Source organism: Thunnus maccoyii, chromosome 12 (assembly GCF_910596095.1).
Source record: "Thunnus maccoyii chromosome 12, fThuMac1.1, whole genome shotgun sequence".
Classification (NCBI taxonomy): domain Eukaryota; kingdom Metazoa; phylum Chordata; class Actinopteri; order Scombriformes; family Scombridae; genus Thunnus; species Thunnus maccoyii.
In genome coordinates this window covers 27,317,861-27,331,368 of record NC_056544.1, presented here as the reverse complement: position 1 = coordinate 27,331,368, position 13,508 = coordinate 27,317,861, and the positions used below count along the sequence as shown (strand labels likewise).

The 13,508-nt window shown below is 40.2% G+C and overlaps 1 protein-coding gene across 11 annotated transcripts in view; it reads left to right on the top strand.

Annotated features, from left to right (window-relative positions):
* LOC121908104 (receptor-type tyrosine-protein phosphatase N2-like) overlaps nucleotides 1–13,508 on the top strand; it is a 250,156-nt gene that overhangs the window by 130,336 nt on the left and 106,312 nt on the right. For all 11 annotated transcript variants that reach the window (XR_006099174.1, XM_042427810.1, XM_042427809.1 and 8 more), the window contains exon 12: nucleotides 13,013–13,077. Coding sequence is in view for 10 of the 11 variants with exons in the window: in XM_042427810.1 (XP_042283744.1) it covers nucleotides 13,013–13,077 (65 nt within the window). In the remaining variant the exon portion in view is untranslated. The remainder of the gene's footprint in view (nucleotides 1–13,012; nucleotides 13,078–13,508) is intronic.

The following is a 13,508-nucleotide window of genomic DNA, read 5'->3' as shown; positions in this document are numbered from 1 at the left end:
AATCCACACCCCCAGATTTAAAAAAAAGTCAAACTCTTCAGCCCCAACAGATGCTGACTCAAGTGACATCACTTGAGGTAATTTGTCCAATTTCACACAGCTTCTTCGGGACCTTCTTCCCGTGTTTACAGATCTATGCATCTGACCAGTGAGATGCGTGAACGTTCTCAGGTGGCTTTTAGTGATGCATTTAGATACACTTGGAATTTTTTCTATGTGAAAGGAAACAGAACCAAAGATACAAGTTTACCAACTCATCCACTGATTCAGACCAGAGCAAATGAACGATGGGTTTGAAACGCCCTGTGGTTGTTGTCCTTTGTAGCTACGTGGGCAAAACAAAGCTTGAAGTGATACTCCATGCTCTTCGATATTTAAATACTTACCCCCTGTAAACTGAAAAGGTGGCTGTTAAAAGTTGTACGTTCTTCAGTCAGAGAGGACAGCAGCTGTAGTCAGCTTGAATTCATGTTGTTTACAATGGACTCCAATGGTCACAATGGGAAAAACGTACGAAAACTTACACAGAAACTTGCTGCATGATCCACTTTTTCACTGTTTATCTGCACGCACAGTATGTTCCAAACACTTATTTAACACATATTTTCACTTTAAAAAGAAAATTGATAACACAGCTATTGTTGGAGCACCGTAGCATGAAATGGAAATAGTGTACTTAGCTGTGTTTTGACAAAACCATGACTGTTCGGGAAATGCTAAGTATATGGTTGGACAGGAGAGGAACTGGATTAGACAGCAGGAGTCATTTGAGAAAGTTGATACATTTTATTGACACCCTTTCATCTTTGAAACTTGTTGCCATTAGACCACTCCCATCAATCATATCTTTGGTTATGGAATACCTAGACAGGTTTTGGTCCAAAATATGACTTTTTCCACCTCTGAACATGATTGACTCCATCCATCAACATGTCAGCTTTGGAATCCATTTTATCTGACATGAACTGAAGCTACAGCTGCTGTTGTTCCTCATTCAGGTTGAAACCATCAACAGTAGGTGAGTATTTGATACTAAAAACATCCACTGGATCAGCCAAGTCTCCAGTATGCACTCAAGATATAATTTCACTGCATAGCACTGCCGTAGAGTTTTAATCATGGCGATCACTTTGTGATATATTTGATGTTGTTAGAGCCAGAGGGCATGTTTGATGTAATATCTATGGATATTAAATGGGTAAAGCTCACAACATCAGAACAGCACGATCATTACCAAGAAGTTTAGACACACAGTGCAACAAAAAAACAGCAGAAATGCAGATACAGTAATTGCCGGAGTAAACTTTTCCACGTCTGCCAGACTAGAGACTAGTTAGGGTCCAAAAAAAGTATCTCTTTTATCACTTGTGAACAGAAAATATTTTACAATCTGATCCAGGCAGTGCTTCTTTTTCATCGTTCTTAATAGAAGCAAAACATTTTAAAACTCCTTTCTTGTCTGCAGTCAGTATCTTACCTGCGCTGAGCTGAATCGTCTTTATGCGGTAAACTCCCTCCCGTCTGGCACTAAAGCAAACATTAAGTATTATTTACAGAAACTATCCACTGCATGTTGGCCGTTCTGTCAGGGAGTTCCTCCTGCGTCTGAAGATGGAGAGCTGTTACCTTTTCCTTATCCTCCCTCGCTCCCTCGCACTTCGGCTGGGTGATGCTTGGCTCGGCCGTGGGAGGTTTGATAGATGGCGTCCTCAGTTTTGGCATCCTTATCTCCGGGCCCCGCCAAGCGATCGTCATCTGCCACTTATCAGCCCTATAAACACCCCCCCACCCCCCCCCCCCCCCCCACAAACACTTTGCTGTGGAGGGATGGGAGAGGAGAGGTAAGGAGGGAAGAGGATAAGAAAGTGGTGGTAAGAAGATAGAAGTGAGCAGACAGGAAAGGGAGGGAGGGAGGAGGAAAGGAGATGGGAGGGAACGAGAGGAAAGAGTCATGAGGAAAGACTATGGATGGAGAAGATAAGAGGAGAGAATGATAATGTTAAATAGTGTTTAAATATAAACAGTCAAACAAGAACTTTACCTAAACAAAATGCAATCTAAAATTAGCAAATATCCGATTTAAATCTACCTGATTAAAGAAAACATTTAAAAAAAAGATAACAAATCTGAGCAGACATGTTTTCAGTATTTGATAGTTTTTGACATCCGGTGCTACAGACACACACAAGTCCTCCAAACTAAACAATAAACAATAAAATGAATGAAGATAATCTGTAATTGCCATCCAAAGTCACCTTAAGTCAGTGTTTTCTGATTTGGCGCTCTTATCGCAGGACAACATTGTTTGTCCGATGTCTGCGCCTTCCAACATCGTGACAAACGACAGTTACCAATAAGTTTGGTTAGATTTTAGGCACAAAGACTATGTGATTGATCTAAAGGTGATGCTGACAGTCGGCAGGAGGTGGGATGTGAACTGCAGCCTCTCATGTAAAAGTCACAGAGTTGGTACCAAAAAAATCATAGATGTTCAAACAAAACTTAACCGAACAATTATTATGATACATTTAAAATAGTCAAAGTCATTGTGGAAGCAATACTGTAGTCACTTTCTTAAAAAAAAATGTGCTGATGTGCAAGAAGCGGTGCTAATCTTTTGCTGAAGTAGGACTTATCATGCAGGACTTCTACTTGTGATGGAGTATTTTTAAATTCCTGTATCAGTATTTTTACTTGAGTAAAGGATCAGAATACAAGAAGTACATCAATAGAGAGATGGAAGAGGAGAAGGGAGGAGATGGATTCATATGAGCGAGAGAGGAAAAGTGAGGAGACAAAAGAAAGAAGTGGCAGGGGAGGAAGGGAAGGAGGAAGGAGAGAGAAGTGAAGGAAAACACAGAGACCGGAGGCATAATCTGCACAAATTCAGTTTGTCATCACACCGAAGCAACCAGAACAGGATTTTATTTTATTCCCCTCCCCCACCACCACCACCACCACCACCACATACTTGAGGTCACTTCCATTTGTGATGTATTAGCTTTTATGACTCAAGACTCGATTTCTCAAAGGTCACCTCCACTTGGGGAATATTAGTTTTTTGTGACAATTCCCTCTCGGAAAGAAAAAACCCTTCTTTTTACACACTTCCCAACTGCTCCAGTGGAAGAGTGGTGGCTATATATATTATGTGAATGTCAAACAGGAAGTGGATGTAAAAACAGAGGTTAAAAAAAAAAAAAAAGGCTGATTTATTTGGATTTATGTTTCAGTGTGTGAGCGGTGATCTGCTAATGAACGCTTGTTAGTGGAATAAGGCTTCCTGTCTCAGTGCAGCGAGGCGTCGGCTGATGCGAGGTCATTAATTGTTGTGGGTGGTCGGGTTATGTTTTCCTGCCGGGGTCCCCAGTGTCATATCAGCTTAATGAATTGTTTATGTAAACTAATAGAGGTGTTTAATACCAGCCTTTTAAAATGTGAATGAATCAAACAGAGCAGAAGCTAAGAGCTAAATGTCATCAATTAAATTGGTGAACAGCGTTCAACGCAACAAGGCAAACAAACTCATTACGGTGTTTGTGTAATTTTATCTGGATAATGCCTGAGTTCAACTAAATATCCATAATGGGAGGTATGGACTCAGTCACCCTGATAGTAACTTTATGGCAACAAAGAGGTTACAAACAAACATATGCATTCAGTGTAGCTAGTTTGGTTACCTCAATATAATGAGCTCATTGTGGTATAACCTTTGCCAAAATGGTGATAGATTGGAGAGGAGACACAACAGAGGTGAATGACCTGAACACAAACATTACACATTATGTTATTGTACAATCCAGCAACAGTTAACACTACATTCAGAGTCCGCAGGGTATCGGAGCACTGATTTAAAGGTTCTGGGAGGTATAGTATTTAGTGTAGGGGTGTTAGTGTACTTTAATCTACTGTTCAGGTTTTCTGTGATTCTACTGTAATGTGTAACAGAAATAAAGATCATGCAGACTATTTGACATTAGTGTAGTATGGATGTTTTTTTTTAATGTATTTGTTGTGTTTTGTGTAGTTTTGATGTCAAGTGAGCAGCAGATTTCATTATACTTTGGTAGGGATCAAGGTCGCTGCCAGTGGAAGGCTTTATAAGGCGGCCAGTTTCCATCAAACACTGCTGCTGTCAGAGTGACTTGCTGCATGTGGTCCACAGTATTTTATGGGAATTATGACTGTTATGGTACCACATCTTAATTGTGGGTGAAATAAAGACCTGGTTGGTCTGCAACTAACTTCTGCCACAAGCCTCCTGCTTTAAAGTCCAGCCGCTACACGGCCATCCTAACAGACCACTAACCAGGAGGTTTTTTTTATATTAACAGCAATAAATCAAAATGGATCAGTCATATTTATGAACTTACAGAGAATCAACACAACACACTCCGTGGCTCTCCTAGGTTGCGTTTACAGCAGCTCTCATCGTATTTTTTAGCAAACCAGCTCTGATGAACCCACCCTACGTTATTTACCCAGCGGTAAACCAACACACAGACAAAGTTAATGACTTGATGGTGAATGAAGTGGAACCTCTAGCATTTTTTTTTCAGGAGTTGGTGGAGACCAAACCAGAGCTATAAGGAGAGTGAATACTGGACTTAAAATCATCAGGTGAACAGAATCACTACTAGCAGGCAATTGTTTGCTAACAAGTCAGCCATAAAAACGTTATAAATTTAAGTCAGAAGTGTGTAGTTTTTTGCTTGTTGGGGAGTCCTGAAGTAGGTCCTGAAAATGCTGTGTTATTGTATGAGAGGGAAGCCAAAAATTCCTGGTATTGTTAAAAAAATGTCATTATAAATCTTTTAGTACTACCTTTCTGATCCCCTTCAAAGTATTCTCCTTGAGATGCGATACACGTGCAATCACTTGTACAATTCCTGGAAACATTTCCTGTACTGTCACTGTGTCCAGAGCCTTTGCAATTCTTCTCCTTTTCAGTCCCAATTTTAGTTTCACCAACCTGTAGACGTACGCTACCTAACAGCAAATCCAGCACATAACTACACTCTATTATTATTATAGAAAATAACTATAAACTTTTTTGTAAATCTCACATTTTTCCTGAAATGTTTCTTCTTTTCAGTTGAGAGTAAATGACATCTTCCAGTTTTAAGTCACCTTGACAAGACTTTCATGCTTCTGGAGCATAAAACTGTATAGGATTAATATTTCGTCAACACGCATCCTTTCCTATTGTCTGTTGACTGTGAGGGAGGTGAAGGTTTAGGTCTTATCTTTTGTCACATCTTATCTTATTTCTTTTCATGAACTATTTAATGGGTTTTTGGGAATACCTCTACTTCTGCTCTACTTAAAGAACAAAACTTTACAGGACTGCAAAGAAAATATTCAGCCTCTTTGTATCACCTGACCTCAGTAACACGGTCACACAAGTCATTAGATTGTTCACATTTTCACAAGTTTCTTTTCTACCTTTAGCTTCACTTTTGAGCAAACTGTTGCAAAGTTTTAGTGCTCCTTGTATCCACGTATATAAACGTCTTCCCACTTCCCTCCTTCCCTCCGTTTACATTCTCCCTCTCCCTCATCTTCTGTTTCTCGTTCTCTAAGTCCTCTTTCACCCCTTCTTTATCCGTCTCTTTCTCCCAGCTCTCATTTTGGCATTTCTTTCCCCCCCATCTGTCTGTCACCCTTTCTCCTTCTCTTCACATCTCTCTCTCTCTCTCTTTGCTTCTTTCTCTCTTCCCTTAATGGTCTCTCGTCCCCCAGGTGGCCCTGGATGCCATTTCGACCCCCTGCTTTTGAATTTAATTACACATGGCATTGTCTTCATGCCCTCCCACCCACCTACACCACACACACACACACACACACACAAACACACACACAGCATCCAAGATTACTGCAGGCAATAACACCCAGGGGTGGGGTGTGTGGAGGGGGCAACAAAGAACAGATTGAAGGCTGAAAAGTTGATATCGAAAATCAAATTAATGCAAGTGGGAGCGAAACCATATCTAATTAAGATGTTTTTGAAAAAACGACAGGCAAATCTGTTTTGACAGAAATACTATCATATGTTGATTATGAGATGAGTTAATTTCCAAAATTTTTGAGATGTGTGTGTGTGTGTGTACTGTGAGCTTAAAATGATACAGTATGTGAGACGGAACGATGTAAACACTTCATGAGAAAAGAGTTTGTGAAGTCATTTCAGACAAAGAGGTGGGTCATGTTAGGTTACAAGTATTTGAGGTGTGTTGATCATATTCATGGTTTTTTTTTAGCTTTGATGCAGTTTTACAGTATTTTGCTTATGTTGACATGATTTTAATCTTTTCCCACTGTTACTCCTGCAGTTTTATCTCTAATTCTGTTCATTCGACGTCGACATTAAGCAGCAAATACGTTGCACTTGAAATGGCTGAAATCTAATTCTTATCCGTCATCAGAGAATCGAGGCCGTAAGTGATGAGAAGCTCGATAGAGAATAAAATTAAACACTGTGAAATACTGATAATTTAGTTGACTATATTGCTTTAAAAGTTAGATTGCAAATCGTAAAATTGCCTCTTTTATGGTTGAAAATACTATTTGGCTTTGTTGTTTTCCAAGAGATGGTGACATTATTTTGTCTACAGTGAAGTTTAGAGTATACAATCTGTTATAGTGATACATTAACTTAATTGTTTTTATTTGTTTCTTTGAATTAGTTGTGTTTGCAAGGTAATTTAGTCATTTGGACAGTTATTTTCAATGTATTGTATTCCACAAGTTTCAAACAAGTATCAAGACTTGCTATTTAAAGAAAAAAATGTTTTTTAAAAGGATATTTTTGCATCATTTCCTGTCACATATTATTTTATTAAGTGAATGTGTGCTCTCATTTAGGTACAAAACCCTTCAGATGGGTTTTTAAAGCAGGTTGAGTACTTGGAGGTTCAATTCTTATAATTTTTCCTGGATTTTCTTTTCTTTTAGCTTTTTTTTTTCTTCTCAATTTAGCTGCATCATTTTTCTTGCCGGCCAAGACATTCAGTGATGGTTGGGATCATCAGACCAGACGTTGTAAGGGCAGAGGAAAAAAAACGCCAGCGATATATTTTAATTTAGCCAGGGATCGTCGCTCTCATGATGAACTAATGTGATTACATCCCTGTACTGTGTCACTGCAGTGATGGTGCTGCGCTGCTCTCCCTGCCGTTGGTTTTGAAGGATGGCTGTTGTTTTCTTCTCATTATACGGCTCCTGAAATGTACCCGGGAGGGTGAGTGAGAGGTATGGAGGTTGGGTGGGTTAGGGGGTGGGTGGGGGGTGGTTAATGGTTGAAATAACGACCCCTCGGTGCTGCAAAAGCATCTATTCTGTCGGTCCAGGACTCGTGGAGCCAGCCTGGGCTTTTCCCTTTTGTCAACAGTGAAAAATGAAGCATTTCTGAATCCCCGGCACTCGCTGTGTTTCCCTCTAGGCGCCTCAGATACATTGAGTTAACATAAAGCAAAATTCAGGACAGGGGCGGCCCGGGTGACAAATGAAGCGCCTCTGTGTGTTTTGGAGGGAAAATAAAGGGGCCCCTTTTGTAGAAATGAGATTTGGTCGTCGTTACTTCCTTCAGGCCCAGTTTTTTCCCCTGCAGTCCAAATGTATCTGAGAGGTACAATGGAAGATGGAATATTCTTGAAATGGAAAAAAGAGAATAATCTGAGTATAGATCATTTCCCTTCATCTTGCTCTCAGTCTGCAGTCCGTTGATGCTTCATTCCCATTTTGTCACATTACGGCTTATTTTCACACTCCACCGCCTTCCAGGCTAAAAGAAAAGTCGCCAGTCGGTCTGATCACGACACCAAGCCCATTGCAGCTTCTTAAAAATGGATCCAATTTAGGTTTTGGAGAGAAAGCTCGCTGGGGTACAAATGAGGCATCTCAGTTCGCCTGTTCACGAGCAGTGCTCTCATTCGACTTGGACTCATTTGTAGTCTGCAGGAGAGGAGAGGAATGGATGGTCCGGATAGCTCTTGGCTACATTTCGGAGAGGCCGCAGTGCCGCGGTGTTGGGAGGTCCAAAGACTTGTTGGCTAATTAGAGGGAGCTCACCGCCTGTAGTCACGCTCGCTGGCTGCGTGGCAAGTCACTCCGGGGAACCAGACGAGCGCTCGTGTTGCTGCAGAGTTTTCTGATTCCCTCCCAACGAAAATCATGTTCAGTGCTTTCATGTTTGTTTGTGTTTGGGTATATCAGGCTTTTTTACTCTGATTTTGTATCACAAATTAAATGTGTGTGTGTCTATGTAGGTGTTTCTGCGCGTGTGTGTGTGTCTAAGCCTGTCAATTAAGCTTTCCTGCAGATATGATTCATAGGTTTTGCCTCACCAATTACTAAAGGCACTTTAGGTGACAAAGTCTTTAGTTTTTTTTACTGAGTCTAGTCCCGAAGTTGCCTGCTGTTTACCATGTCTGTCTGTTTTTTATTTGAACTTAATTAATCCTTTAAAACATCTTGAGAAAATCAATGCATTGGCACCACTTAAGCTTTTATTCCAAAGTAAGTGCCAGTATAAACAGTTTGAAAGAAAAAAAACACTAACAAAAGAATTGACAGCATCAGATTGAAACAAATACAACTGATTCTTATCTGTAAAATGAGGGTAAGTTATTCAAGATTCATTATTTACTTCTAGAGGCTAGAGTTTATAGCCACAGAAGCTACAACACAAACTTATAAATGAACCACTCCTCACCCCCCTTTCATCCTTATTACACCCAGAAAATGAAACTTTTCAGATCGAGATGTGATAACTGGCAAAAAAAAAACCAGACAGGTGTGTGTTTTTTTGGCCAGCAGCATGACATCTGCTTAAAACTGTCTTCTTCATTCCTTTTCAAAAAATGATTGGCAGTCGCGATCCTTTCTCTGGTGAGACAGATGCGATGGTTGAATGCGGTCTGCCAAAATTTTGTCTTGTCTTGAGTTTTTCTGGTACACTGCACTGCAGTGTTTTTTTTTTTTTTGTATTACTGCAGTATTTACTGTCTTGCTAGAACATCTCAATCTGACACTCTACTCATAGCCAACTGAGGGTACTCTAGAGGCCGGATTCAGGGGGAAACTAAATCCAAGTGGAGCTTTCACAACTTTTGTGAACTTGTTACTGCAAATCGACCAATAGAAAATGTCTTGATGGTGTCAAACAACCGGAGACTCCAAAATGTAGGTGGCTATTATATTAGCTGAATCACAAAAACTTTTTTGTCATAGAAGCAACACCAGTATACCTGTTTTTTGGGGTTTTTTTGGGGGGGTGTATCCATTTTGCCACCACCATAGACTTTATATAAACATGGACGTAGCGAGGTGTGATGTCACCCATTGGTTTAAACTGGAGCTCAATTGAAGCCCAGAGTTGCAGCGTGTGATTGGCGCCATTTTTGCCATTTGGAGCCAGGACCTTCCATATAAGGAGTGCAGGGTGTTGTTTCACGTTCTGGAAACATGCCCCACTACCTGAAGTGAACGCTAGCTTACTGGGAACACCCAGTGGTGCACACTTGGGCGAACGTGTGCAGGTATCGTAATCAAGTAGCGTTAAACTGCTGTCAATCAACGCTCACACAGCGGACACCAAAGCCTACTATAAGTCTTCAAATCTCATTAATGGAGCAATACTTTCCAAAAATGACCACCAGCCACACTTAATAGAGACTCGCTGAGAAAATAAATGACTTTTAGAGAGAAGTTGACTCTTTTTGAATGAGACTAAATTGGAATCTGAGAACTTTTGGAGGCAGCATCTAGCAGCTGTTGGTGGCATTGCATTTGAAGGTATTTCCACATTGGTTTCAGCCCCAAGCAGGGCTACAGTAGGTAACATTTAAAACAAGTTGCATTAACATGGCAAAGTGGAAATGATATCAAGTTAGCATGAGAAAGAGTCATGTGGAAGCTTTTAAAGACTACAGAAACTTATGCAACTGCAAGTCAATTAATTAATGTAGCCTCCAAAACACAAATCAACCTCTAATCACATACAGCTGCTGCACTCCTCTTTACTGGCTCAACCATTCAAGCATGTTGGACATCTGACCACACCCCATTAAGTGATGCTGCAACAATTGTTTCTGCCTTCGACGGGTGATTGAAAACACCTGAGACGGCAGTGTGCGGAAGACATTTGAGAAGTGAAACGAGAAGCAGCCGACGTCTCCGTCGGACACGTGTAACGCTGAAGCAGAAGTCTGTTCGGATGCTGCTCTGTGAACAAGAGAAGAGGCAATGCTGACAAACCAATTCAGCCACTTCAGCTTCTATTTCTCACAGAAGTGAGCTGAGCCTGCAGTCGCTACCCGCTGACAGCACTATTAAGGCACGTCGACCCACTTGGCTATAGCCGACAAGGTGTTCATATGTCTGTCTGGGGCCTGGACGCCGACCAGTCAGCTCCAACTCCATTAGAAACAGTAACACTTCACTGTGCTTTTATTACAGTGTTAGTAACCTAGAGGAGTCTATTATTCATATTTTACATAACATAAAAACATAGAAAGAAAGCACAGATTAATCATGACATGCACACACTTTGTATCTGTACATGAAGTGCTATTATTCGCAGGTATTAGAGAGATGTATGTATTTATATGCCCAAAGGTAAATCATGTGGTTTTTGTACATTTGAAGGAGCTACTCATTTAGACAATGGTGTTTAAGGTCAAGGTCTGTAGTTACACAACACATGGCATATATTGACCGGCAAATGATGCTCTGACAGACTGAAATACTAATTATAAAAGCTGTTGGTGAATTTGGAGGACTATGACAGAGTCAAGGCTCGCTATTTGCATATCCTTCATCTGCCTGGTGTGTCCACAAAGGAGACTCGCTCTCTGTCTCCACACCGGTGTATTCAGATGCAAAGCAAAGTGAATGTAATTATGTATCCTTTCTTTTTTTTTTTTTTTTTTTTCTTTCACAACATTTTGTTCAGGCTTTAATATGCGCTCCGCCATGAATTTCAATTGTAGCTCTCCATTTGTTTCCCTTTAAGGTGATGGAGAAAAAAAAAAAAAAGAGAGCTCTTTGGAGACTTTAATTCTATTTGTGCGGAAATTTGTTGTAATATTTGCCTGGCGGCAGGTCAGGTGAAGAATTCATGTTTCATAAAGTGGAGATATGCTACAGTAATAGCTCATTTGGTTCTGGAACGGCAGAATTTATTGTGGAGCCCTGTGGAGGTGTTGTTGGCCTAATTCAGCAAACGTTTATATCTGGGAAGTGCTCACATGATAACCCCAATGACTCCACCACTTTCACCACCTGTCTGTTAAATTCCAAATTTCACTGTGGGCTAAGCGCTCACCTTTAATTTAAAGGATAGTTACAATGCGGTGGATTTAGAAATACTGTGAAGGGAGAAGAAATAGCAGAATTTCACCGGCAGAAGAAAACGTTAGAGAAATGATCTTCTGTACTGAACTTTTACCAGAGCTTTATAAAAAAGAGTTTATCCCTCTCAACAGCCAATATCACCAACCAATTCACCGACCCGAACGGTATGACTTTGAACAACTACCTTCCCACTATTTCACAAGCACGTGATAAGAGTGTCAAGACTGAAAAACTTATATGCGATTGATGGCACAGATTGTTTTTATATGGGACTGCTCACATGATAACCCCATCTACACGGCTACTTCACCATCCATCCACTAAAATACAAATTTCAGTGTATGCATTCACTCTAGATTAAAGGATAGCTGCAGTGTGGTGTACAGAGAAAAGTTAAAATGTCTAAATGTGTAGTAAAGAGGTAAAAAAACATCAAACTAAACACCATTATCACATGAATACTGTTCCAACCAAGCAAAGCAAAATATTCTTTACATAAACAGTCACAAATCAACAAAACTATAGGAGTTTACAGCCATGCTAGCAGCTCTGTGAGGCTTCACTGGCAAGCTAAAAGCTAAAACTAGCATAGCAATATGCTCACAATGACAGTGCTGTTTTCCACCGTTTTTCCACCGTTTTCCCATTTGGGCGCTAAACACAAACTACACTTGACATTGCTGAAAATATCAATAGTTTTGCAAAGTATTTGACGTATAAAAGTTTCAACTTGACGACGGCAAGTCAGTCATCAAAGTCATTATAATTCATACTGTCAATAATGTAACCGAAAGTGTACCGAAATCTCAGGTTGTCAAAGACGTGTCCCTGCATAATTGAAAACGTTGACCTGCTGGAGGATTTACCACTCAAGTCGTAGTGATGTCAGGTGTTAATGTAGACAAGTCCTCACACCTTTCTGCCTTCCCAGACATTGAGTGTTTTGCTGACGTCTTGCCCTCAATCAACAGGATGAAGACACGCGAGGACTACTTACTTCAGACTTTCATTACTTTTTTTTTTTTTTCTCTCTTGCTGCTTCTTGGGGCCTCCAGAGTGCCAAGTTTAAAGGGGCAGCTTTAACTTTGCAGGACTGTTTTATTATTTCATTGTTTATGAATCTTAATTCGCTGATTATGATAATGATAGTGATCGTAACTCGCTGTGATGTTTTTCAGTCATCTCTAAGTTAAATCATTTGGACGAATGAGGTTCTGTTTTTTTTCTGTATATACAGGAAGTCGTGTGTTTAAAGCTCAGGAGGGATAAGGAAGCATAGATAGATTTTCTGTGGATCAGTTGAGCGCAGAGTTTAAAAGCTGGCAGAATTCATGCTATTGATTAATGGCAGCTACTGTACACACATGGGTGCATACTGAACATTATGGTGGACGCCAGGGATTAATCACATTTCGAAGTTCAGTGTAAACTACATGGAGGTTGATACACAAGGCGACGAAGAGGACTGTACTCAAGATTATTTATGCAGATTATTGTATCCATGCTTTGATTTAGCTTCTGTTTTCTGTTTTTTCTCAGTCACAGGCTGAGAAAATATTTCATATTATTGTCTGTAAAACTTCTGAAAATCTGTCTTCGATGTTTTTCAATTCATTTATGGCTGCTGTTTTTTTCCCCTCTTCTTTTCTTACTGTAGTTCAGCAGAAAGTGGCTGTGGAGAAGGAAGCCAAGTTCAATATCCTGGAGGCCGGGGTCGCCGATGTGAGTACAAAACCTTTTCACAATTTAAATTAAAGGTTCAGGTGGTCACGAATTGTGATATGAGTCTGCATCCCCGAGATTTACTGAAATATAATCAGAAGCATCTTATAGTGCAAAGAAAACCATTTACCTTTGTGTATGTGGGCATCGTCTTGTGAAACAGCAATGAACCTTCCCCAAAATGTCTCTTCATTGATACTTAGAGGCCGAGCTCAATCCATGAACAGCGGCCCAAACCATAGTGTGTCGACAGTGGCGTCAGATCATTGAAATGTGAAGTCTAGCATTGAGAAAATATTCTTAAAGAAACAGTTTGTACATTTTACAAAAAAAAAAAATCCCTGCTATTGTGCTATATCTTGCAGTTCTCACTTTCTTCATGATAGGAAATCTTTCTATTCATTTAGACAAGCTTCATTTCTGGAAAGAAC